Below are 22,313 nucleotides of genomic sequence, written 5' to 3'. Positions count from 1 at the left end.
GTTTGGCCCCTGGACTGAGAATATTTACAGAAGTCTGGATAAACATGGATAAAGCTGGGCAAATAGACACTGTATCAGAGGGTGTGGCTATTGTAAATCTGATCTGAGGACAAGAAGGTGACCATCAGGAGACCAGCTCATGAGCTTCCACACTGGGCTCCCATGCTCACCTACCACCTGAACCAGAAAAAGAATCTCTGAACTCCTTCTGGACAGAAGCTTGGACTCTCCCAGCCTAGCCTGCAGTGAAATGCTCTCTGTATATACAACAAGTACTCAATAGGTGTTTAACAGGTGTATACAACAGGTACTGAATAGGTGTATACAACGGGTACTCAAAAGGTATTTAATAGGTGCATACAACAGGTACTCAATAGGTGTTTTAAACAGAATGTTAGCATGGAGGGGGCACTACAGGTTATCCAAACCAATCTGCTCTCAGTTCAGAGGAGGGGAGAGGGAGGACTGTCCAGGGCCATGCAGGGGCAGGTAGTCAGAGCACACACTGCCTGACCCTCTGACACTGGACCCTCCTCCCTCACCAGCTGCCTCAAGTTGAGGGACTGGATTCCACCTGCCACCTAGAAAGGGACCTGACCAGTCACCATATACCCTCCTCTTTAAGAATGCCGCAGAGAACACTTAGATGCAATGTGTTATTTGGTTTGAAAAAGTACAGAGTCAGGGAAAACTGCCTTGAATGTAGGAATATATTCTGTATTTTCTCACAAGCAGATGAGAAAGCTTCCTCTGGAGCCAGAAAGGCAGTCAGGCGTCAAGAACATCCAACTAGCAAAAGTCACTGGATTTTTGGCACGGGTTAAGTTCTAGGAGAAGGGGACGACAGAAGATGAGATGGCTGATGGCATCATGGACTTGATGGACGTGAGTCTGAGTGAACTCCGGGAGTTGGTGATGGACAGGGAGGCCTGGCGTGCTGCGATTCATGGGGTCGCAAAGAGTCGGACACGACTGAGCGACTGAACTGAACTGAACTGAAGTTCTAAGTTAGCATAAAAGGGGAAAATCGGGGGCAAAAGTCATCCCTGAAAATGCCTTAGATGGCATTCCAGTACAGTCAGTGGTCTGTACATGGAGTCCTAACTGGTCAGGTGAGCATATGTACTGGGTGCAGCAAAATAGTGTTTAATTCCATGCGGAGGGATTTTTTATCCAACAATTATGTGAGAATTTGTGGCTCAGAGGTTAAAGCGCCTGCCTGCAATGCAGGAGACCTGGGTTCGATCCCTGGGTTGGGAAGATCCCCTGGAGAAGGAAATGGCAACCCACTCCAGTGTTCTTACCTGGAGAATCCCATGGATGGAGGAGCTTGGTGGGCTACAGTCCATGGGTCGCAAAGAGTCAGACATGACTGAGCGACTTCACTTTCACTTTGCTCTGAGAACTTTTTGCTGTCATGAGCCACCATCCCTCCCTGACCCTGATAATTCTACCTGTTCTCCCAGTTTCTCTGCCTGGGAGCCAGTTTCACACATTACCCAGCTGCAGAGTCATAGGTTTCATGAGTTCTTGTAGACAAGAAACTTGTTAAAGCACCCTTCCATTCTCCAGGGGGACTTGCGGGGAGGCGAGTGAGCGGGCACTCCAGTCCCATGAAATTGAGAATTTTCCCTATTCTTTTTTTTTTTGACTGGGCTGAACAGCAGGCAGAATCTTAGTCCCCTGACCAGGGATTGAACCCATGCACCCTGCAGGGGAAGCATGGAACGCTAACCACTGTACTGCCAGGGAAGTCCCAGTGGTTAGGACCCTGCGCTTTCACTGCCAAGGGCCCAGGTTCCATCCCTGGGCAGGAAACTAAGATCTCAAAAGCAAGGCACAGCCAAAAACTTTTTTAAAATAAGTAAACAAAATGCTGGCTTGTGCAGCTGAATCCACACACACTGATTGTGTATATGATACAAGCCCTTTGGTAATGAAACTCTCTTGTTTCTCTACCACCTGTCAAACAGCCTGGCCAAGCCTGCAGTGAGGCCCTGTGGTTGTGGCTGGTCCCAAGGCCTTCTTGTAAGCCTCTCAGTCTCTCCAAGGGTGCTCAGAGGGACCACGGAGGACCACGGACCAGCATGTTCTTAACTCCAGAGGCAGAAAGTTTAATTATGGTAACAATTTCTTTCAATACTAGCCTATGATTATAAGAAATTGGGGAAATGGATATCTTTACTTCCTTTCACAAGTTGTAAGGTGCACATCTATCTGTGATTAATGACACTGATTTCTAAAAATACAGACATAGGAAAGCAAAGTGACTAGAACCAAGTGTTATCTAATCTGGTAAATATAAATTTAAATCATTCTATGATTAGTCAAGTTATTTTAAATATGTATTATGTTGTAATTAAAGGACTTTCACATTATAGTATTCTAAAATAAGTATAATCTGTAAAGACTGCTATAATTTTCGTCACAGTGAATACATTTCCATGTGGGATATATCATAACCTAGAAACACACTGTTTATTTCTTAAATTCAGTAACCACAACATCTATTTATTAAAAAAAAAAAAGTGGAAGAAATTATTCCATGTCTCAGTTGGATATACTGGTTCTAACAGTCATTTTTTAGGTCCACAGATTTGGAGTTGCCTCAGCATTGATTTAATATACAAAAGCCCATTCATTTGCCTCCCATCAGCAATGTTGGCAGAGCCGCTGCCTTTGTGGACTTGATGCCGTCTCCTCTTTCGTCTCTGCTCCTCCCACCCTCACTGTGCCAGCTTGATCTCTCACCTGGACGGCTCCATCTGCCCCTAATAGGTCACTCTGACCGCATTTGGACGAGCTTCCCTGCAACAGCCCTGAATTACTTTCAAAATGCAAATCTCATCTCTTCTCAGTAGCTCCCACTGCTTTCAAGAAAGTTCAGTGGGGACTCGCCTGGCAGTCCAGTGGTTAAGACTCCACACTCCTAATGCAGGGGTATGGGTTCGATCCCTGGATGAGGAACTAAGATCTTGGATGCCACCGCACTGTGCAGCCAAAACAATAAAAAGTCCAGTGTCGTGAACATGGCCTGCCCTGCGAGACGTTCGTGGGTCGGTTTCTCAGGCCGGCCTCAGGCCCTCCCCGCTCCTCTCCCGTTGCTCCAGCGTCCGGCTCCAGCCCCTAAACATCCCCTCTCCCTCCAGCCCAGCTGTCGGCCATCTGTTCATTCTCAGGTCACAGTTCTTCACAGAAGCCCTCCCTGAACCTTCTCACCAGACTAAATTCTCGTATTTAATTCTCAGAGATTCCTTCAACACAACCTTCACGACACTCCTCCCAGTTCTCATTTCATCTTTATGCCTCCAGTTCTTCCACGGACGCCAGTCTCCCCTGGTGATCAGGAAACCCCACAAGGACAGAAACCACAAGTATTTTTGCTCAGCACTGTATCTTCTACCTCAGCACACCTGCCTGGAAGGCACATACTCAAATATTTGCAAATGAATGAGGCCTTGATAGGAGCTTCCCAGGTGGCTCAGTGGTACAGAATTCCCGTGCCAGTGCAGGTGCCACTGGAGACTCTGGTTAGATCCCTGGCTTGGGAAGACACCCATGGAGGAGGAAATGGCAACCTACTCCAGTATTCTTGCGTGGAAAATCCCATGGACAGAGAAGCCTGGTAGGGTATGGTCCATGGCAGGGTCACAAAGAGTTAGACATGTCTGAGCACCACGAGGCACTATATACCAGCACGATCTGAGTTTACTGACTGGTCCAACCATCATGCCCTTAAATGGCCTAACACTGGAAAATGAACAATTTCCAGGGCCGCCCATCAGCCAAAAGAAGAGAGGGCTTAAACAGGCTTTCCAGACAAAATTCCTGAGTAAAGCACTGCTTGTGGCCTTTTCTGTAAAAAGTCATCTCAGTCTCGAGAATTTTTTTCCCCTGTGAGTTTCCAGGTCTTGGCTGGATTCATGCTGGAGAATTCTGGTGAATACAGCCAGCAGCTCCTTTACTTCCCCCAACAGGGGAAATCACATGATTATTCTCTTTACAAAAAAATGCTCCTGGGGCAAAAGCACTATTAATAGGCAGCAGGTCATGGACCAAAGCAAAGGACCCCTCAAAGGAGAAAAAAAATTTGATAAGTAGGTAAGGAGAATTCACAAAGATTTCTGGAATGAAACCAAGATTCCATATTTCCCCAACATTTACATTTTCCTTAATCTTTACATAAACATTCAAGGCAGGAATTAACACCTCCATTTGACAGAGGGGTAAACTGAGATTAGGGTGGCGTGCAAGAGCCCTTGAGCTAGGAATGGATGCAGACAGATGCCAATTCTCCGTCTTTCCCATTCAGAAACCTGCATTCTTCGTAGCTTCCTGCTCATAGCACACATAAGCCCTGTGATCAGAATCCCATAAAATGACTTCCACATGTCCCTGACACACTCATGCAAATACTGTGTTTCATCTCAAGATGCTTGCTTTTTCATGTCTATACTTTAAAAATTAAGATATATCTTATAGTCAGTAGGAGTCATAGTTTACACGGCATTTGAAAAATTTTTTTCATCAGTGAGAAAACAATAATGCATCTTACCATTGATGGCATCTGCAGTCAATGCAATAAGGGATATAAACACTGAAATATGGGATATAATTTCAGAGACAGACATGCAAGGTGATGCTGGAGATTAGAATTTGGAATGAAAAATGCCCCCTTTCCACCAAAAGGTAGTTGTCCTTATTATTCCTACATAAGTCATTTTCTACTCTTAATATCCTGCAGCAGTTTTTGATTGATTTTTCCAAAGCAAAACTAACCAGGGATCAAAAGAAGGAGAGATTTCATCAGACAAGACTGGAAGGTTTGGGGCTTGAACACTTTCAAACAAACTCTATTTCTGCTATTCTTTCAACAGGGTGGGCCTCAGTTTCTACTCATCTGTTAAACATAAAAAATATCACCAAGTCCACATGGTTGTGAAAGCAGATGGATTCGTTCACATCATGCACTCAGCACCAGACCCAGCATGTGGTGAGCTTTAGGGAGTGTTAGGCGCCACTGGCAATAACAGGGCATCTTTAAACCCTGGGCATCTCAGCGGGAGACAGCCTGCCTCCATGACCATTAAATGCAATAAAAACTCTGGAGCAGCGAGCTCCAGTGAATACGCTGACATGCCTGGCAGGGGCACGGAGACTGCACCCACCTTGGCCCGGCCTTGCATCCTCTGGAGCTCCTCACCTGGGGGTTCATTTCTTTCCTTTATAGTAAACCAGCAGCCCTAAGAAACATTGCTTTCCTGAACTCTGTGGGTCATTCTAACAAACTTGTCAAACCTGAGGGGGTTCATGGGAGACCCTAAATTTGAGGTTGGCTGGGCACACAGGTGGGTAGCTTGTGGACTTCACTTGTGGCTGGTGATTGAAGTGGAGAAAATCTTGTTCTTGTGCATGGGGTCTAAGCCCACCCCGGGTAGTTAGTATCTGAACTGATGTGACTTGGCAGATACCCGGTTGGTATCAGACAACTGATGTTAGAACATAGATGCCTTTGCCACCATGGAGATGGCTTGAGGGCAGAGGTCACTTGTGACTCCATAGCCGCCAAGGGGATCTAGCCTCAAGAGGAGGCTCTTGATACCTACTTCCTGAACGTGTGAAGACACGCTCGGCTCACCGGGCTCCTCTGTGGCAGTCATGGAGAATTTATGAATGAAAGGCACCAGAAGTGAAACAATTTAACCCTGTGAAAACTGTGATGGGCTGGGAACTGGAGAAAGGCAGGACTATACCCCCATTTGCCCATCTAGCCCTGCACCACACCACCCGCTCAGCATTCTCGGGGTTAATCAACACTATGGTGTGCGGGGAATGGGTATTTCAAGCACGTTGCCCTTTTTAGCTTCTGGCAAAACTAGCACCAAGAAAAGCACTGGGCTCCTGTTGTGTGCTCCCCCTGCCCCCTTAAACGCATCTTGCCAGCTTCTAAATGCAGCCACAGGGAAGCCAGGTGACCCAAACCTTGACAAAGTCTCCTCGTGCACAGGGACATTTCTCCACATCTTTTTGACTCCTGCAATCAGCCATCTGCAGCCAGAGTCACAAGCAAGACACCTGATGAGCTGTATCAGGCCAAGGCTTTCCCAGAGACCAGCTCTGCAAAGGAAAGGCGCTCACAGCTCTGGGCCTCGGGTGGATCTGCTTAGTCTGTTTATAACCTAGCATTCCCAGGTATGAAATAGGAATCCCCTGGCCTCCGAAGACTCCACACTTTTCCCACATATGCAACAGTCCCCTGCGGGAGCTTCTTCAGTTAGATTCCCACATCTCTACCGACCAGAGTCAGGGATAGCTCACTGAACCACATGGGGTCTTTTTTTTTTTTTTCACATGGGGTCTTAAGAGGAAAGCCTGACCACTGCTGCTGTTAAGACGGAAGGAGTCAGGCTGCCCCTCTGGTATGCTTTTCCCCATTAGCCTGTTAGCCCAGGCTGGCACGGCTGGCTGCATCCATTGACCTCTCCTTTCTCCCTGCTCACTCTGCTGATGGCTTTACCTGGCATTTCCTAGGCCAGAATGTATGCAGGCTGCGGCTCTCAAATGCTGACTCATTAAAAAGTCCTCCCCTGTCCAGTTCACACAACTTGTCCCATTGAGTAAAACTGCACCCATTCAAATATTTCACAGGCTCCTCTCACACCTTTCCCAAGCGTGGAAAGAAGGACTGACTCAACGGTCTTCCCTGCTGCGTTACGTGCAGTTGCATCTAAATGTCCAGAGAGGTCTCAAGGCTACAAGTGGTCATACTAGCCCTGGAGGGTCTCAGTGATCACCTGTCTGCATTTACAGCCACCCCCTGCCCTCAGAGGGAACTTTTCCAGCTTTGGTTCCAATAGAGAACAATCATTGGTTTTGGCTCAAGGTACATGTTTCCCAATCGCACTGATGTGGCAATCTACCCCCCTTCCAGGGATGCTCACTGGAGGGAAGCGGGCAGTGGAGAAAACAGCCTAGAACATGGACCCGCTCTTTGTACCCCGACATCTCAGCATTCAGGAAGGATTTTTTTATTTTGGGGTGTCATTTTGCAGAGAGCTGACATGCATCAGAGGGAGGTGGTTAGAGAAAACATCCAGGGGAGACTTCTGGTGCCGCTGCCTCTCTCCAGGGCTGGGTCTCGCAATCCGGATCGCGAGCAGTTCTGGGCAGGCCACCTCCAGCTCCATGCTCACTCCAGTGGCCCAGGAGGTACTGGGGGGACAATTTCTGACTACGCCTGGAGGCACAGCCATGGCAGATGGGGTTAACCACTAGACAGGTCTCTATGTGGGTCGCACCTCCTGAGCAGTCTGCTTCTTCTCCATCTCCCCTAACTCAACAAAGGGAACAGAGCCTCTGCACTATGCCCAGCAAGGAACCCAGGTGACCCACTAACCGATAACCTGGACTTCAGATTTGTAGGTGGGAGCTCCCTCTGGGCAAGAGGGCTCCCAGGGCTACTCCTCGTCAAAAACTGAAGCACAGGGGGTGGTTGGATGGGGCTGAAACACACTCGGTTTTTACCACTGAGGCAGGGAGAACCATCCACTCAACGACTGTAGTTTCTGGGGCATGAGGGGTTTCTGCCAGTTTCATAAAGCATAGAAGAAACCGGCCAGAAAATGCAAACATTCACGCTGATGCGGCCAGGGCCCGTGGAAACCACTGGGCCAGTGAAAAGGATTTGGCATCATTTCAGCTTTCTGCTTTCTCCGTGTGGAGGAAAAGAAGGGTAATGGGGGGAAAAGTCAGTCTAGAACGGGGTCTGATCAGAAATGGGGCTGAGAAATAGAACCATCTGGAGGCAGGTAGCTGAGGATGGGCAGTGGAGGTCACTGAGGCTCTCAGTTCACCCCTAAAGCTGACTCAGGGTCACACATTCCACGACCCCCACCCTGCAGCATGGTCACCCTTCCTTTTGGTTCTGGTGCCCCCGTGTAAATGATGATGGCTCACACACTTCCCTGAACCTTGAGCAGCCCCTGCCCCATTCTCCACCAGCCAATCCCTTTTCATCTTCCTCATCACCTGCCCACACCAAGCGTAAATGGGTTTCTTGCACCTTGCCCCAGTACCGCACCTTCTGCTGACACTCATCACAGCACTGAGCACACAGACTGAACTGCAGTTGACCCTTGAATAAGACGGGTTTGAACACAGGTCCACTTGCACATGGATTTTTTTCCAATATAGAATCGGCATCCAAACCCATGGGTTTTTCATTCGCAGACTGAACCAACTGTGGGTCGTGTACTGTTTACAATCCTTGATGGAGTCCATGGGTTTGGAATTGTGGATTTGAAGGGCTGACTATAGTACCTGAGCATCTCATAGTATGTGGCAGACTCTGGAACGAATCCCCTTGAATCCCGAGGGACAACTCTAACTGGCTTGCCTCCACCAGAGTCTCCGTTTCTGGAGGGAGCAATGTACCCCTGTCTCAGTAGACTTCATTGAGTTATAAATGTCTTCCCTGTGGGGGCCCTCAGTTAACTGCTCATGCAGGATTCAAGGTAAATGCTTCTGAAGGAGTCAAGGTAAATACTACTGACTCAACTGAAAGAAAGTTCCATATATATATATATATATATATGTATTTCTTTTGTTAAACCAAGACATTTTAACTATCATGAAATGTTGTTAAAATACACATGTCCAGATTCAAAAATGACTTAAAACTTGTAAAATAAAATTTAAGAGGGCTTTAAGTCAAATAGCTTTCGTATATCTTTATGCCCAAGTTCACTGCTATGATCCTATGTCACTGTGGCTTAGCTCTGGGAGCCGGCCCCTGCAAGACAGAGAACTAGAGGGGCTGCAGGGACGCTTCCTAGGATGAGCAGAATCTGAGTCACAGAGTCAAAAGGCTGTGTGGTTCCTTCACTCAACCCTAATCCCACTGCCCATCATTTAAAACATGATGCCCCATTTATACCATAGACGGACTCACACCAGGCTTCCAAGCAAAGGTTTTTAATAAAACTTTGTGTCCTCAAAAGGCCACATATTATATGATTCCCTTTATAAGAAAGGTCCAGAAAAGGCAAATCCATAAAGACAGAAAGCACACGAACGGCTGTCAGGGACTGAAGGGGAGGGAGAATGAGGCATGACTGTTTTAAATGGCAGGGGACGTCTTTCTGGGGTGATGAAAACAACCTGAAATTAGACAGTAGTGATGGCTGCACAGCATTGGGAATGCACTCAAGCCAATGAAATGTACACTTTAGAGGGGTTAAAATGGTACATTTAATGTTATATGAATTTTATCACAATAAGCAGAAGAGGGACTGTGTCTTACCTTCCTCCCAAAGGTACACTAAGCTGTGTCATAACCCCAGCATTGAAGACTGGAAAGGATTATCACTTTTAAAAAGTGGGGGACATTACCCCAATGTCACCATGACAGGAAGGAGGCAGAGCTGTGTCCCCCGAGACAGCAGGTCATCCTGGCCCCACCTGCCAGAGGGGACCCGTGTGGTTTGGGTTCCTCGTAGACGACAGAATCCAGTGCAAAAATCTCTTTAGAGCTGTTCAGTGCAAAGGCTCAGAGAACACTCAGGCACACTCAGGCAAGATAAACCACATGGACAGCCCACAGACAGACCTTTCTGAGACAGAGGGACAGCCACGAGACGCCGAAAGCGACCTGAAGTTTTAGCGCTGCCGCCCACAGAATGAGGGTCAACATTTAGTCAAGAAGAATCACTGCGATTATTGAATTTGAAGATCTGATTCCTTCGAAACGAAACATTCCACAAACTCTGCTGAAATAAGAAATACTTTTGATTTTTTTTTTTAAATAAATGATTGGTTTTGAAAAAACCAAATGGTCCTGGGCAGACTAAGTTAAAGATAGTTGGCAAGCTTAATAAAACCAAATCCGATCTGGGAGTTATTTTGAGAAGTTATTAATAATAGCTCTCCATGTTTTGTCTGTGATGTAAATACACACATATACACTTAGATATGTATGTATGCATGTATTTTTTTGCTGTGGAAATGAGGGTTTAAGTCACTCTGTATTTCTTTTTTCCATGAGTCTAATACCGAATTATGAGGATGTAAAGACTCTTAGAATGTTAAGCTAACCCATTAAAGGGTCAAATTTCAAAAAAAAGAAAATGATTGGTTGAAACAAACGCACACACAATTTTCTTAACGTTATGGAAAATTAAGTAGGCACCATTGATTGTTCTGAACTGGGAGGAAAACTGGAGCAACTAGCATAGGTCTGGACAACCACGGAAAGCCCACAGCAAGGACCACACCGTGACCAGCCACCAGAGATCAGGATGACAGACTTACCGAGAGCGTCCACTGGCAGGGGGGCACACGGTGAGAAAGTGCAGGAAACACAATTGACACAAAAAGGAAAATAATAAAGTCAAACTGGTATTCGGGCAGCAGTCTTACCTGTGTTAAAGCAGCCCATGGTTTGCCACGGAATTTCATATTAGGGCGATTAAACCCACAGCCACTGAGAGCTGCAACCCAGGCTCCCTCCCCTGCCTTGCTAAGAGTCTTTACTTTCCATCTAAACAGACATCTTCCTAGTTTGTAACTGTCAGTCCTAGAGAATGCAACTACTTTTTTTTTTCTTTTTTCCTTAAAAAGAGAGATGAAGAATATATTCCTGTAAGAAGTCAATTAAGATGCTTTCACAAGAAAAGCTTTTAGGTGTAATTTATTGTAACTTGGAAAGTCACTAAGGAAACCAGGATCCAAAGTTCAAGCTGGGGTGAAAATGAAAAAAAAAATTTTAAGAACTTAAAACTTTCATATAACAGTGAATAATATGAGACTCTGGGAGTCTGTTTATTAGGTTTATAAATCAGCTCTGCAGTCTCAGGTGAAAGATGACACATTCAACTATTTCAATAGTCAGGCTCAAGGGTTAACATATTAAAATGTTCCAGCAGTTTCCTCCCTCAATGTCTCTGATAAAAGTAGTTATAGATGGAAACGGAAGGCTTTACCATAATTATTTAGGTGAAATTAATAACAATATTGAGGGCTTCCCTGGTGGCTCAGAGGTTAAAGCATCTGCCTGCAATGCAGGAGACCTGGGCTCGATCCCTGGGTTGGGAAGATCCCCTGGAGAAGGAAATGGCAACCCACTCCAGTATTCTTGCCTGGAGAATCCCATGGATGGAGGAGCCTGGTGGGCTACAGTCCATGGGGTCACAAAGAGTCGGACACAACTGAACGACTTCACTCACTTCACTTTAATAACAATATGAGAACTAATTAAATGAGAAATAAGGCTGCTGACTGCATGGTGAGGTGGCAGAAGTGGGCAAATAGCACAAAATATTTCTCATTTCTGATCTGCTCTTACCTCCCCCAGTTGGGTTACAGCCAACTCTAGGACTTTAAAAGTCATGAGCTGATGTCAAGCAGTAGGGCCTGATGAGGGTTCAAGAGACTCCACTCAGAGCCTGGGCTTCTGGGCCAGTTCCACACTTTTCCACCCTCCTGCTACCTCTGTCTTGTCACCCTGACCTGTCAGCAAGACTGACCCTGCCCCACGCATGGACCCCTGGCCCTCGCCTGGAAATTCTTGGAGGGCAGGGACCCTCTCTCCCTCCAGCCCCCAACTCCCCACCTAGGTTTATGCCCCATAGGTATTCAAGAAGCCTGCCTTCCACAAAAATAGGTATATTTACCCACGGCTGGAGCACGTCAAGTTGTTTTTAAATGATTTTCAGATAAAGTCTAATCAAACCCAAAAAACATTAAACACTTTTTGACAGTGATATTTAAATACCTTTAGGCTATAAACTACCATTATCTACAGGATAGTAAAAAAGTGTCAAATACAGAATGTGGCAAAAGGTGATACAGCTGCAGAGTGAAATTTAAGGTAAAATTAGTCACAAGCGAAAATCACATCCCATATGTGTCTATGTCAAAGGGAATGCCAGAATCCACAGTTAAATGCATAAAGGCATTTAAATGTTGAAAAGAAGAGTCAAAAGAATTTTTAGATCAAAGATCACAGTTTTGAAAAAAGGAATGACAAGAAGCTGCTCAATAACCACCTGAAAACACATTTAAAAGGAAGTGATTATTGGGCTGTATAAACCAAATTTAGTTCTATCAGGACCAGAAAAAAATGTATTCAAACCATCCTAACACATGGTGCAAATCTCAGAAGGATCTACCAACATGTTATAAGCCAAAAGTCTAGGAAGCTACCACTTGAAGGAGATGAAAGCGATAGAGAGGCATCTTAGCAAAAAGGGAAACTTCAGCTAACCAGACCCCCCAAATAACTGGGAGCCTCAAATAAGCAGATTTCCTCCAGCCCTTAACCTGTGGTGCTTCTAGTCCATTCTCAGGCCGTGTATCTTCGAGAAGAGCACGTCAGAATTCACTCAGAAGGATGACTCTGGTACCTCCTAGGAAGCTCCAGTCACCCCAGAAATACACCAATGTGAGTTTTTAAGAGGCACTTACATAATTTAGAAGAAAAAAAAATTTATAAAGGAAATAAATAAAAATAATTTTCTAGTTGTTCCCTGGATCAACTAGAAAATCATCCAGAACCCTCTAAGCTACTAATCTGACTTGGCTTGTAGACGTAAGAACACAGTCATGGCTCTCTTGTCTGGAAAGAATACGGTGCCCGAGACCATCAGCTATATGACTGGGGTTGACAAGATGGATGCTTCAGAAACCCCTGATCACAGCCTCTACCGTCTCATCCTTCAGGTCCAAGTGCCTCACAACCAAAAGCTGATTATTCCCCCGTCCCAGGACCAGCAGCATCTTCTCACGCAATACAGTCCGGCACCCTGTTTCCTGACTTGTTCCATCTGGCGCCTTGATGGGGAGCTTGTTACCCTCTCTCCAGACAGCCCAAGCGGTGCTGGGCAAGTCTAATTGCCAGAAACTTCCTTTTATGATGCATTGCAATCCACCTATCAGGCATTCCCTGCAGGTCCAAATTCCGCTAACTGGACAATGCCAGTGACTTTGAGGGACAGACAAAGACTGTTTCAGTCTCCAGGCAGAATTCAGATAAAAGGATTATCACTGCAGCCAAGAACTTAAGCCTCTGACAAGAAAATTCTGGAAGAGAGAAAGAAAAACAGCTACTTTTTCCTTACCTCAACCTTTCCACCAAACTCCCAAATCTTTTTCAAGTCCATAGACTTGGACCCTCTCTGCAAACCCATTCATCTCTCTTATCTCAAAGCTGGCATGGTGTCAATTAGGTAGAGTTCAGCTCCAAATTTTTACCAACCTGTTCTTCCATGAAACCTCAGATACAATGGAATAGTGTGGCAGTTTTATTTATGTTTACCTTTAGACTCACTAAAATGTTACTGGCCACAAAGCCTATTCCACTTGTGGAGTACTAGCTCCCAGGTGCCTAAGTTAGAATGTAAATTGCAGAAGCACCAAGAACAGGAAAACACATCCAAAAGGAACAACTGAGGCCAATACCAATGGAAAAACTGATCGTGAGTGAAAATCCTGCTGCCTTTATATCGACACGGTCTCCTGGTTATTATAAGAACTGGGGGGCAGGGGGTGGGGGGAGAGACGACATTTAGCTTGAAAAGTCTGTCCTATCCTCACTCCTCTTCTACCAACATGTCCCATCTCTCCAGATGTTTAATTCCAAGTGAGAACCACTTGCTTAGGAAAGGGGAACTTTGGTTTTGGAGATGTCTACCTAAAAATGTTGTCTCAAACACACGCTGAAGACTACCCACCCACAGACCATCCTGACGGGAGGGGGAACCAGTTCATCAGCAAATTCAGAACCGGGTATTGAGAAGAGTCTGGAGGGAATATTACATTCTCAAGTTCAAGAAAAGAGTCCCTATATCTTGTTAGGTCTTTAATAAAATGCTTGCAAAGTGGATGTAGCTAGATTTTTTTCTCTTCAAACTCCCAGTTCAAGCTGGAAGAGCAAAGCTGGGTAGCGGATCTGGTAATTAACTGGTCTGTAAACGATGATCGGCCAGGGGGAGGGGTCTTACACCAGCAGTCTCACTTTCCTTACCTGGCTCCCACCGTCAAGAACACCCATGAAAAATCTCCCTATGCAGGCAAGATTCCCAGCTCCCACCGCAGGCTTTTCTAACATTTTCACAAGACTTAATAAAGGGTTTTGGAGATTATAGGCTATGAAGGATGGAGGAGAAAATTACATAATTTCTGCAATAATTACTACAGAATATTTGCATAGAGGCTTTTATGTACTATCCCAAGGCTTCCAAGAAATTTATAGGTCTCATCACAATGCACAATAGACATGGAAACTGTCAAATTTTGGAGATCAGGTTAGGGGAGGGAACAAGTCAAGTACCACTTTGTATCTCAAATTAACAGATACTCTGCACTTGGGGCCTTTGGTTCTGATGGATTCTATTAGCTCCTATCTGTTCACAGGACCATTATATGTAAGGAAGTCTGATTGAAGACTTCCTATTTCAAAGAAAAATCAAGCACGTGTTCATTTTCCCAAAGCAACATATTAATGGCAGAATTTGTAGAGTTACCTTTTTTGGCTTTCTTCTGCAGTTTCAGTGTATCTGAGGACTTCTTTTTTATCTCTTGGCGAGCTTTTTTATATTCTGAGAGAAAGAAGAATATTGAACAATCTTACCATTTAGCGCAACAGAAAACATTTTAGCAACAGCCATTGCTTTTATCACTGAAAGCATAAACTCTGACGTGCAATAAATAGCTTTATTGGAATATAAAATGGTAAAAAAAAATCTTCTGATGCCATTTTACAGCAAAGGGGTCATGAACATGAAAACCAACAAAATGCACCAGGGTCTTTTCCTCCAGCATTCATTCATACCAGCTCTGAGAAAAGATGGCACTTGGGAAGACTTCAATAAAAATGTTAAAATTCACAATTTCTCAGTATAAGTAACAGGAAATATTTCCAGTAATTATCTACTTTCCCAAGGCCCAAATCTACAGTGCTTCACTCCAAGAAGAACCCACATGGTTAGATGCTGGCCAGACGCTACCATTCAAAAATGAGCATCTCAGACTACAGGAGAAACTAGACCACATGGCAGAAAAGTGGGAAAGGCCTGGCTACCTTACGTTCACATTAACACCGAGGCTGGAGGCTGTGGACCCAGGGCAGGGGCTGCCCACACGGCCCACAGCCCCACCAACACTTTTCTCTCCCCCCCCCCCACTCACGCCCACCCCGAACTTTCCCATTTCTGTTGCTGGCATCTCCGTCACCCAGGCACAAACATCTGAAATGACAGCTGGCTCTGATACTTCTCTCCTCCGCTCCCCTCACAGTCAATTAATCACCAATTTGACCAGTTCCCACAGAGCCACCCCTGTCCTTTCCCTCCCGCCCGCCCTGAGCCTATCAGGGCTCTTTTTTACATGCCCTTGGCATCACTGCCGGCCCACACGCTTTCCCTCCACCACATTCACTGCAGGTGGTATGATGCTGGGAGCAGGGTCTCCTGACCCTTCCACACCGCCAGCACCCCTACCCTTTGGTTCCAGGAAGACTGACAGGGGTGATGTCCATCCGGACCACTCACTCCCTAGAGCCGGCACGTGAGGTTCTGAGACCCACCGGTTAAAGGTATATACAAAGAGAATGGCCAGTTCTGGGCAGGAGACTGAAGGCTAACTAACATCATTAAAAGTCTGGTTTTCAAAATGTGCTGAAACGCCTGAAGTGTGAGTCTCTGGCATTTAAGCCTGCGTTAACAATCACTTTGAATTCAGCTGGTCGCACCTGAGGCCATGGGACAATGACGGCATCCTCTGAGTGACGCTGCATGCCCGCACTGAGTCCTGCGCTGGGATCACGTCCCATCCCTCATCCTCCAACACTGAGACGCCCACAGGAGCAGCGGGGGAGGAGCGGGTCCTCCAGATGCCATCAGCGACCCCAGCAGAGGCACAGGCAGCAGCCGCAACCCGCCATCTGAGACTGACGTGCGTCAGCCACCTCGCCCCATACCTTTCGCGTGGTCTTTATCCAGCTGGTTGGCCACTTTCTTCCATTCTTCCATCTGCTCTTGAAGTGGGTTTATCAGACAATCGATTAAAGCACTTGCACAAAAAGACAAAGAGGAGGAGAAATCACACAGATATAATCTGTTGTCAAGGTTTACACTCGGTTGTCAAAACACACCCGAATCATAATTACCTGAAGCAGGACAAGGCAGCACCCTAAGCCCAAGTTCACCTCCAAACCCCCCGATTTCACAATGACTGTGTCCTCAAAATGCTTTTCAAAGACTGTTAAGAAGCTGTAGATGTAACTGGTTGGTGTGACCTCTTCTCATCGCCTTTTAAAAAAATTCCAACACTTGTATTCACAATCAAGGTTGCAGACCAAAAGGGTCATGCCCCTGGCTGCATAAGGGAACCGGCTGGAGGGCTTTAAAAAAGAAGACACCTGGACCTCACCTAATACTTGATAGAAACTTGGGGTGGGGCCCCAGAATTACTTTAAAAAAAAAAGACCCACATGATTCTGATGTGCATTCAGGATAATGAGTCATGACTGCAGACTATGGACAGCCTAGAGAGGATCAGAGGGATGAAGGGTCTCCAGGTACACCCCTTCTTCCTTTGTGCAGGTTCCCAAACAGACTGCAGTTAGACAAGTGGAAAGAAAACACCCCATGGAGAGAAATCATGAGTCAGGGGACACAGGGTTTTCTGTACAATGGAAGGAGAATCAACCCAAGCCTACGTTATAGAGATGTTGTCGAAAAATTAGAAAATACCCATAAATTGTTTGAATGTTGGTGAGAACTACGACAAAGGCAGTTCTCAGACTGCTTTTTGATCCTGAGCCTGCTGAAAATCTCCAAATTCTAGGTACAACCTCCCCGCTTTCTTACCAGGGTCTCCTGGCAGCTCCCACCCTTGTACATCCTCCTCCAGCCTCACTCCCTCCAGGTCTCCATTCAGATTTTTCTTCTGAACAGAGATGCTACCTGACCAGCCTGTATCCAGCAACCACCATCCACCCGGCCCCAAGTGTTTCTCCTCCTATCATTCATTACTGACAGTCTGGCAGGTAGAAAATTCTATAGTGTCTGCAGCGTAAGCCCTGTGAGTGCATAATGTGGTCCTAGTCAGGGCTATGCTCTGTATACCTACGACCATGCCTGGCACATAGTAGGTGCTTGATGCACGGTGGCTGATGGAACTGGCATCTCTTCATCACTACAATGGGATGAGGGTCACAAGACTGGCCCGAGGGTAAACAAGATGATGGGTGCGGGAGGAGGTGCGGGGGGCAGGGTGCCATCACGGGGCGCACTCTCCAGGGGCGAGGAAGGGAGGAGGAAGTTCGATTTCGTCACCAGCTCCAGTGAGTGCTTTCCGCTGTGTGGACACTGTGTACATCTGCACAAGAGCCCTTCAGGGATTCGAGACCCCAGCCCCATACTGCAGGACACTTGTGGCCAGCTGGGGATTCAAACCCAGGCCCGGCTGACTTCAAGACGAGGCATGTTTGCTGCTACATTTGGCAACCTGAGATGGCCCTGCAAGAGGGTCAGACGGCTTCCACCTTGGCAGCCTCTCACGCAACTCGCAATTCACAAAGCAGACTGAGGACGACTGATAATTATGCTGATCTGTTTGGAAGGATGTCCCACTCTCACTGGAACCCTGGTGACTCCAAATCCCCATGCCAGCCACTGTCATTTCTACCCATTGTGGATGCACGTGAAACAGACAAGAGGCTGGCAGTGTGGAAGGTTCAGCGAGCCGCCACTGCCCTCCTAGGTGGGTCTGGAGGATGTGCTCAGGGGCCGGGTAACAGGAGGGCAGTGCACACCCCACTGTCCAGCACGGCAGCTTCTCCTCCTAGGAGGTTCCTGTAGGGGTGGGGCCCAGAGGTCTCAGTGGGATGCCCGGCTCCCCACACTGATGGAGGGTGAGGAGACACATAGAGATCCCAAGGTGGGGGGTATGGGCTCTGCAAGGCGGGGACCCAGGCCATCCGGTTCTCCACCGTATTCCCAGGGCCCAGACCAGTGCCTGGCACACAGCAGTGTTAGTTGCTCAGTCATGTCTGACGCTATGCGACCCCATGGACTGTAGCCCGCCAGGCTCCTCTGTCCATGGGATTCTCCAGGCAGGAAAAGGAAATGGCACACAGCACATGCCCAGTGAAATATTTCCTTGGGGACTTTCCTGGTGGTCCAGTGGTTAAGAATCTGTCTGCCAATGCAGGGGACACAGGTTTAACTCCTGGTCTGGGAAGACCCCACATGCTACAGGGCAACAAAGCCTGTGCCCCACCACTACTAACGCCTGCGTGCCTAGAGCCTGCGCTCTGCAACAGGAGAAGCCACCACAATGGGGAGCCCGCGCTCCACAACTGCAGACTAGCCCCCGCTGCTGCAGCTGGAGAAAGACCGCGTGCAGCGACCAAGACCCGGAGAAGCCAAAAATAAACGAGTGAATAAGTAAACTTGTTCGGTGAGTGAGCAGCGTGACAGGCAGTAATGAGAGACGGGCTGTGGGGATTTCATGTTACCGGGAAATCCGCGCTGCTCAAGGCGGGTGATGCCCCTCCTCAGCGCTTTATAAGCTGAAGTCACCAGGGCCGTCTGAGATCTGGGAGAAACAACGGTCCTCACCTGGAGAACTGCCTCAGCTTGGCTTCTATGCTCCGATGTCTCATGCACATCCTGGTCAGGGCGGACCCGATCTCCCTGGTGCCACCTGGGAGAGCAACAGAAGCAGACGTGAGGGACGGGAGGCGAGTCAGAACCACGAAGACCCTGGAAAGAATGAACAAACGAAAAAACCAGCCAGATTTCACTGCGCCATAACCCAAGCCACTGTCTTTCAGACTTCTCACCAGGCTCGTGCACGCACACATAAACGTGTGTGTGTGCGTGTGCGTGTGTGTGTGTGTGTGTGTGCGTGTAGTCGTTCAGTCGTGTCCAACTCCTTGCTACCCTATGGACTGTAACCTGTCAGGCTCCTCTGTCCATGGGATTTTCCAGGCCAGAATACTGGAGTGCGTAGCCATTCCCTTCTCCAGGGGACCTTCCTGACCCAGGGATTGAACCCAGGTCTCCTGCATCACAGGCAGATTCTTTGTTGTCTGAACCACCAGGATATGGCTATACATCTTAAATAATCACCAAAATAAAAGCTACCTTTACTATATATAATAACACCCTCTAATATTTTCTATTGTTTTTTATTATACTGACTGTGACACAGAAGTTGATTTTACAACCCACTGGATCAAAAATACTTCTTAAGGAAGATGATTAAAATAGTATCTGATATTTAGGGAAAAGCTGTAGTTCTGTTTTGTTTTCCACTTTTGGCAATATCATCCTTCTAGCATTATTCAGAACAGCCAGTGAAGCTACTGTATAAAGTCACATATTCTAGAATACAAGTAATGTAGAGAAGAGCAGGGCTAAAGCAAAATGAAACAATAGGGAATTTTTTTTTTTTTTTGAAGGTTTGGGTAACACCAGCATGAAAAGTCCTCAAACTCAGCCAATGTCAAAGTACACTGAAATATGGCTTGGTTTTTCCCAAAATTCTTGTCGTACTTTTCCTTCAGGCACACCCTTCTCTAAGATTATTTTTGAAGTTCCCTTCCTTCCTCCTCTTAGAAACAACATTTATATCAGCATTTACTTGGGCATGGAGGAGGGGGAGGCAAACAGTAACTACAGATGGCAATTCTGCACCAAGCATTGGAAAGCACAATTATAAATGTTATGAAAACACTGGGGCTCATGAAATCAGAAAGAAAAGTGTCCCAAAAAGCACTATCTTAAAAAAAAAAAATAGACAAGATCTTCAAGGGAAAGCAGCAGGAATTTATTGCAGGTTTAACCAAGTCAATTTAATAGGAAAACAATCCCCTCCCCCATTAGTACTCATGACATTATTTATTATGGGCTGTATTTTCCACTCTGCCTTCTCTCCTAGAAACGCCAGTGTGCTGCTTCACTTCCACCTAGTTTCCATTTTATTCTGCAAAACTATCAGGTTTCCAGAACTAAAACATAGTAGTAATGGTGATAAATATTTGATATTTCTATATTTTATTTTAGTCTGAAAAGAAGCCTCTGCAGCCATTCTTCTAAAACAGGGTTTCTCAGTCTTAACACTATTGATACTTAGGTGCAGGTCCATTCTTTGTTAAAGGATGGTTCACGGCATTCCTGGCCTCAACCGACCAAAAGGCTGTAGTAGCGCCCCCAGTTTGTGACATCCCAAAATGTCTCCAGACAGTACCGAGGGCTCCCTCGGAGCAAATTCTCCCCTAGCTGATTAAGTACTTCTGTAAAAGAACCAGAGTGAGAGTTAAAGGTCATCTGAGGCTGATTTCTAAATGGCCAGAAGGGTAAAATACTGCTCTATAGTTCCTGGCATCTGAGTTAGTGCCGGTGGTAGCCTGACCGTCTACTGCCGCTCGCACTGCTCCACCAGGGAGAACCAGTAGAGGGCGCCGTTTTCACACGCGCCACTTGCCTTCTGGGCTCCCTTCAGATTCTTATGAGCATGGAACACTTGATCCCCGGAGAAATCTCTCCTATTTTTCCAGGGCCTTCATTTGATTAAAAGTTAATAACCTGGTGATGCAAGGAAACTGGCGCACTCACTCACAGCTGGTAAGAGTGTAAACTAGTACTTTTCTGGAGGAAAATCTGGCAGCATTTATCAAGACGTGTCTTACAAAAACAAGCTCCCATTTTGACCCAGCAATTCTACTCTGAAAAATTTTACCCGAGGAAACAAGAGTGAGAGCAAATCCTTACCTACGAGGATAGTCATGGAAATGTTGTTTACCATAGTAAAAACAAGAAACAACATCTTGTTCTAGGGAGCGGGCTGAATAAAACCCTAGGAGGCAGTCACATGATGCAAAAAGCACGCAGTCAGCCAAAGTGCTGGAGAGTGATGCTTCAGGTCCCAGGAAGAAGCTGAGGAAGTGCTGGGCCCCAGGGTGACTGCTTTGCACATCTGAACTCATTAAGCCAGCTCACCTGGTGCCCCATCTTACAGCCAAGGAAAGCACCTTTCGTAATCTGACCAAGGTCACACTGCTAGTAAAGGGGATTCCAACCCAGGCCAAACCTCCAGAGTCTGTGCGTTTATCCATTCAGCACATGGCACTTATTACAGACAAGGGGAGATGGGAGTCAGAGCTAAGAGCCCAGAACATCCTGCTAAGCTAACTTATCTACACACTCTTACGGGTATCAGGGCTTCACGGCCCAGCTCTCTTATTTCGGTTCCCGAGCCTAGAACTGTCCACAGTTGATACCACGGGGACTAAGCTCCGGTCCTTGCTAAGCGGCTCCACACATGACCAAGAGCTGTGTCACTGATTACCCACACCTCAGTTTCCTCAAAATAGGACGCCATGGTTGGAAAAGATCACCTCGAAGCCTGGCTCCCTAACTCCATTTCTCTGGTCCTCAATATCTGGTGGCTTCCCAGATATTTTCACAGATTGCCACTGGACATATATCATCCCTGGGAAAGCCCAAGGCTTCCCGGCAACAACTGAGCTGCGGTGTGCTAACAAGCAGCTCCACACAGACTGCGTGCACCGCTCCACTGGGCTCTGCAGCAGCGGGCCCCTACCCTTTGGGGCACCAGGGACTGGTTTCATGCAAGACAATTTGTCCACAGACCAAGGGCGGGCAGGGGGGTGGTTTGGGATGAGTCAAGTGCATGACACTTATTGCGCACTTTATTTCTAGTATTATTACATCAGCTCCACCTCAGATCACCAGGCATTAGATCTCAGAGGTTGGGGACCCCCTGCTCTGTGGCACAAGGCTTCCTGTGAGAGGAGGAAATGAAGAACTGCAGAGAAAAGTCCCAAAGAGCAGCTTCTCTGTCCAAGGGGCATGAGGGCAGGAGACAGGCAGCTAACCTCCTTTGTGGACGCCAGGACCCAACCGTCAGAATGACTGCGGATCTCCGCCACTCCGGACCCCTAAAAATAGCTTTATCTGTGGATGTGCTTAACAATGTCTTCTGCTCTTCCTGACCCTTGCTAAAACTTAAAAACAAAAAAATCAGCAGGTCTGAAAAGCTTCAGAGGAAACTGGCTTTAGTTACAAAGCCAGAACAGACATCTGGACGAGCTCTGAGCTGACAGTGAGAATATTTATGGAATCAAATGACTGAGACGGTCTCAGCAGCTTGGGAGTGAGGACAAGATCCTACTTGTTTCTGCTTTCCCTGCACCGGCACTGGGGCTGAATGACGGAACCAACACTGACCGTTTCGGAGGGCAAAATGGTAGCATTTTTGGCTAGGTAGAGGCAGAGTGAGGGAAT

At 46.8% G+C, this 22,313-nt stretch overlaps 1 protein-coding gene across 6 annotated transcripts in view; it reads right to left on the bottom strand.

The window, feature by feature from the left end:
* The window catches only part of MTSS1 (MTSS I-BAR domain containing 1), a 161,053-nt gene that overhangs the window by 17,370 nt on the left and 121,370 nt on the right, over positions 1-22,313 (bottom strand). For 3 of the 6 annotated variants that reach the window (XM_040261837.1, XM_040261835.1, XM_040261839.1), the window contains exons 4-7: positions 18,621-18,705; positions 15,974-16,065; positions 14,520-14,594; positions 10,309-10,320 (exon numbers count right to left, since the gene is read on the bottom strand). In XM_040261837.1, coding sequence (XP_040117771.1) covers positions 10,309-10,320; positions 14,520-14,594; positions 15,974-16,065; positions 18,621-18,705 — 264 coding nt within the window. The remainder of the gene's footprint in view (positions 1-10,308; positions 10,321-14,519; positions 14,595-15,973; positions 16,066-18,620; positions 18,706-22,313) is intronic. The other 3 variants (XM_040261838.1, XM_040261836.1, XM_040261840.1) reach the window with 1 other exon arrangement.

The sequence above is a fragment of the Oryx dammah genome, unplaced genomic scaffold, assembly GCF_014754425.2.
Source record: "Oryx dammah isolate SB20612 unplaced genomic scaffold, SCBI_Odam_1.1 HiC_scaffold_19, whole genome shotgun sequence".
NCBI lineage: Eukaryota > Metazoa > Chordata > Mammalia > Artiodactyla > Bovidae > Oryx > Oryx dammah.
The sequence above is the reverse complement of the archived record's forward strand: the minus strand, read 5'-3'. Positions and strand labels throughout refer to the sequence as shown.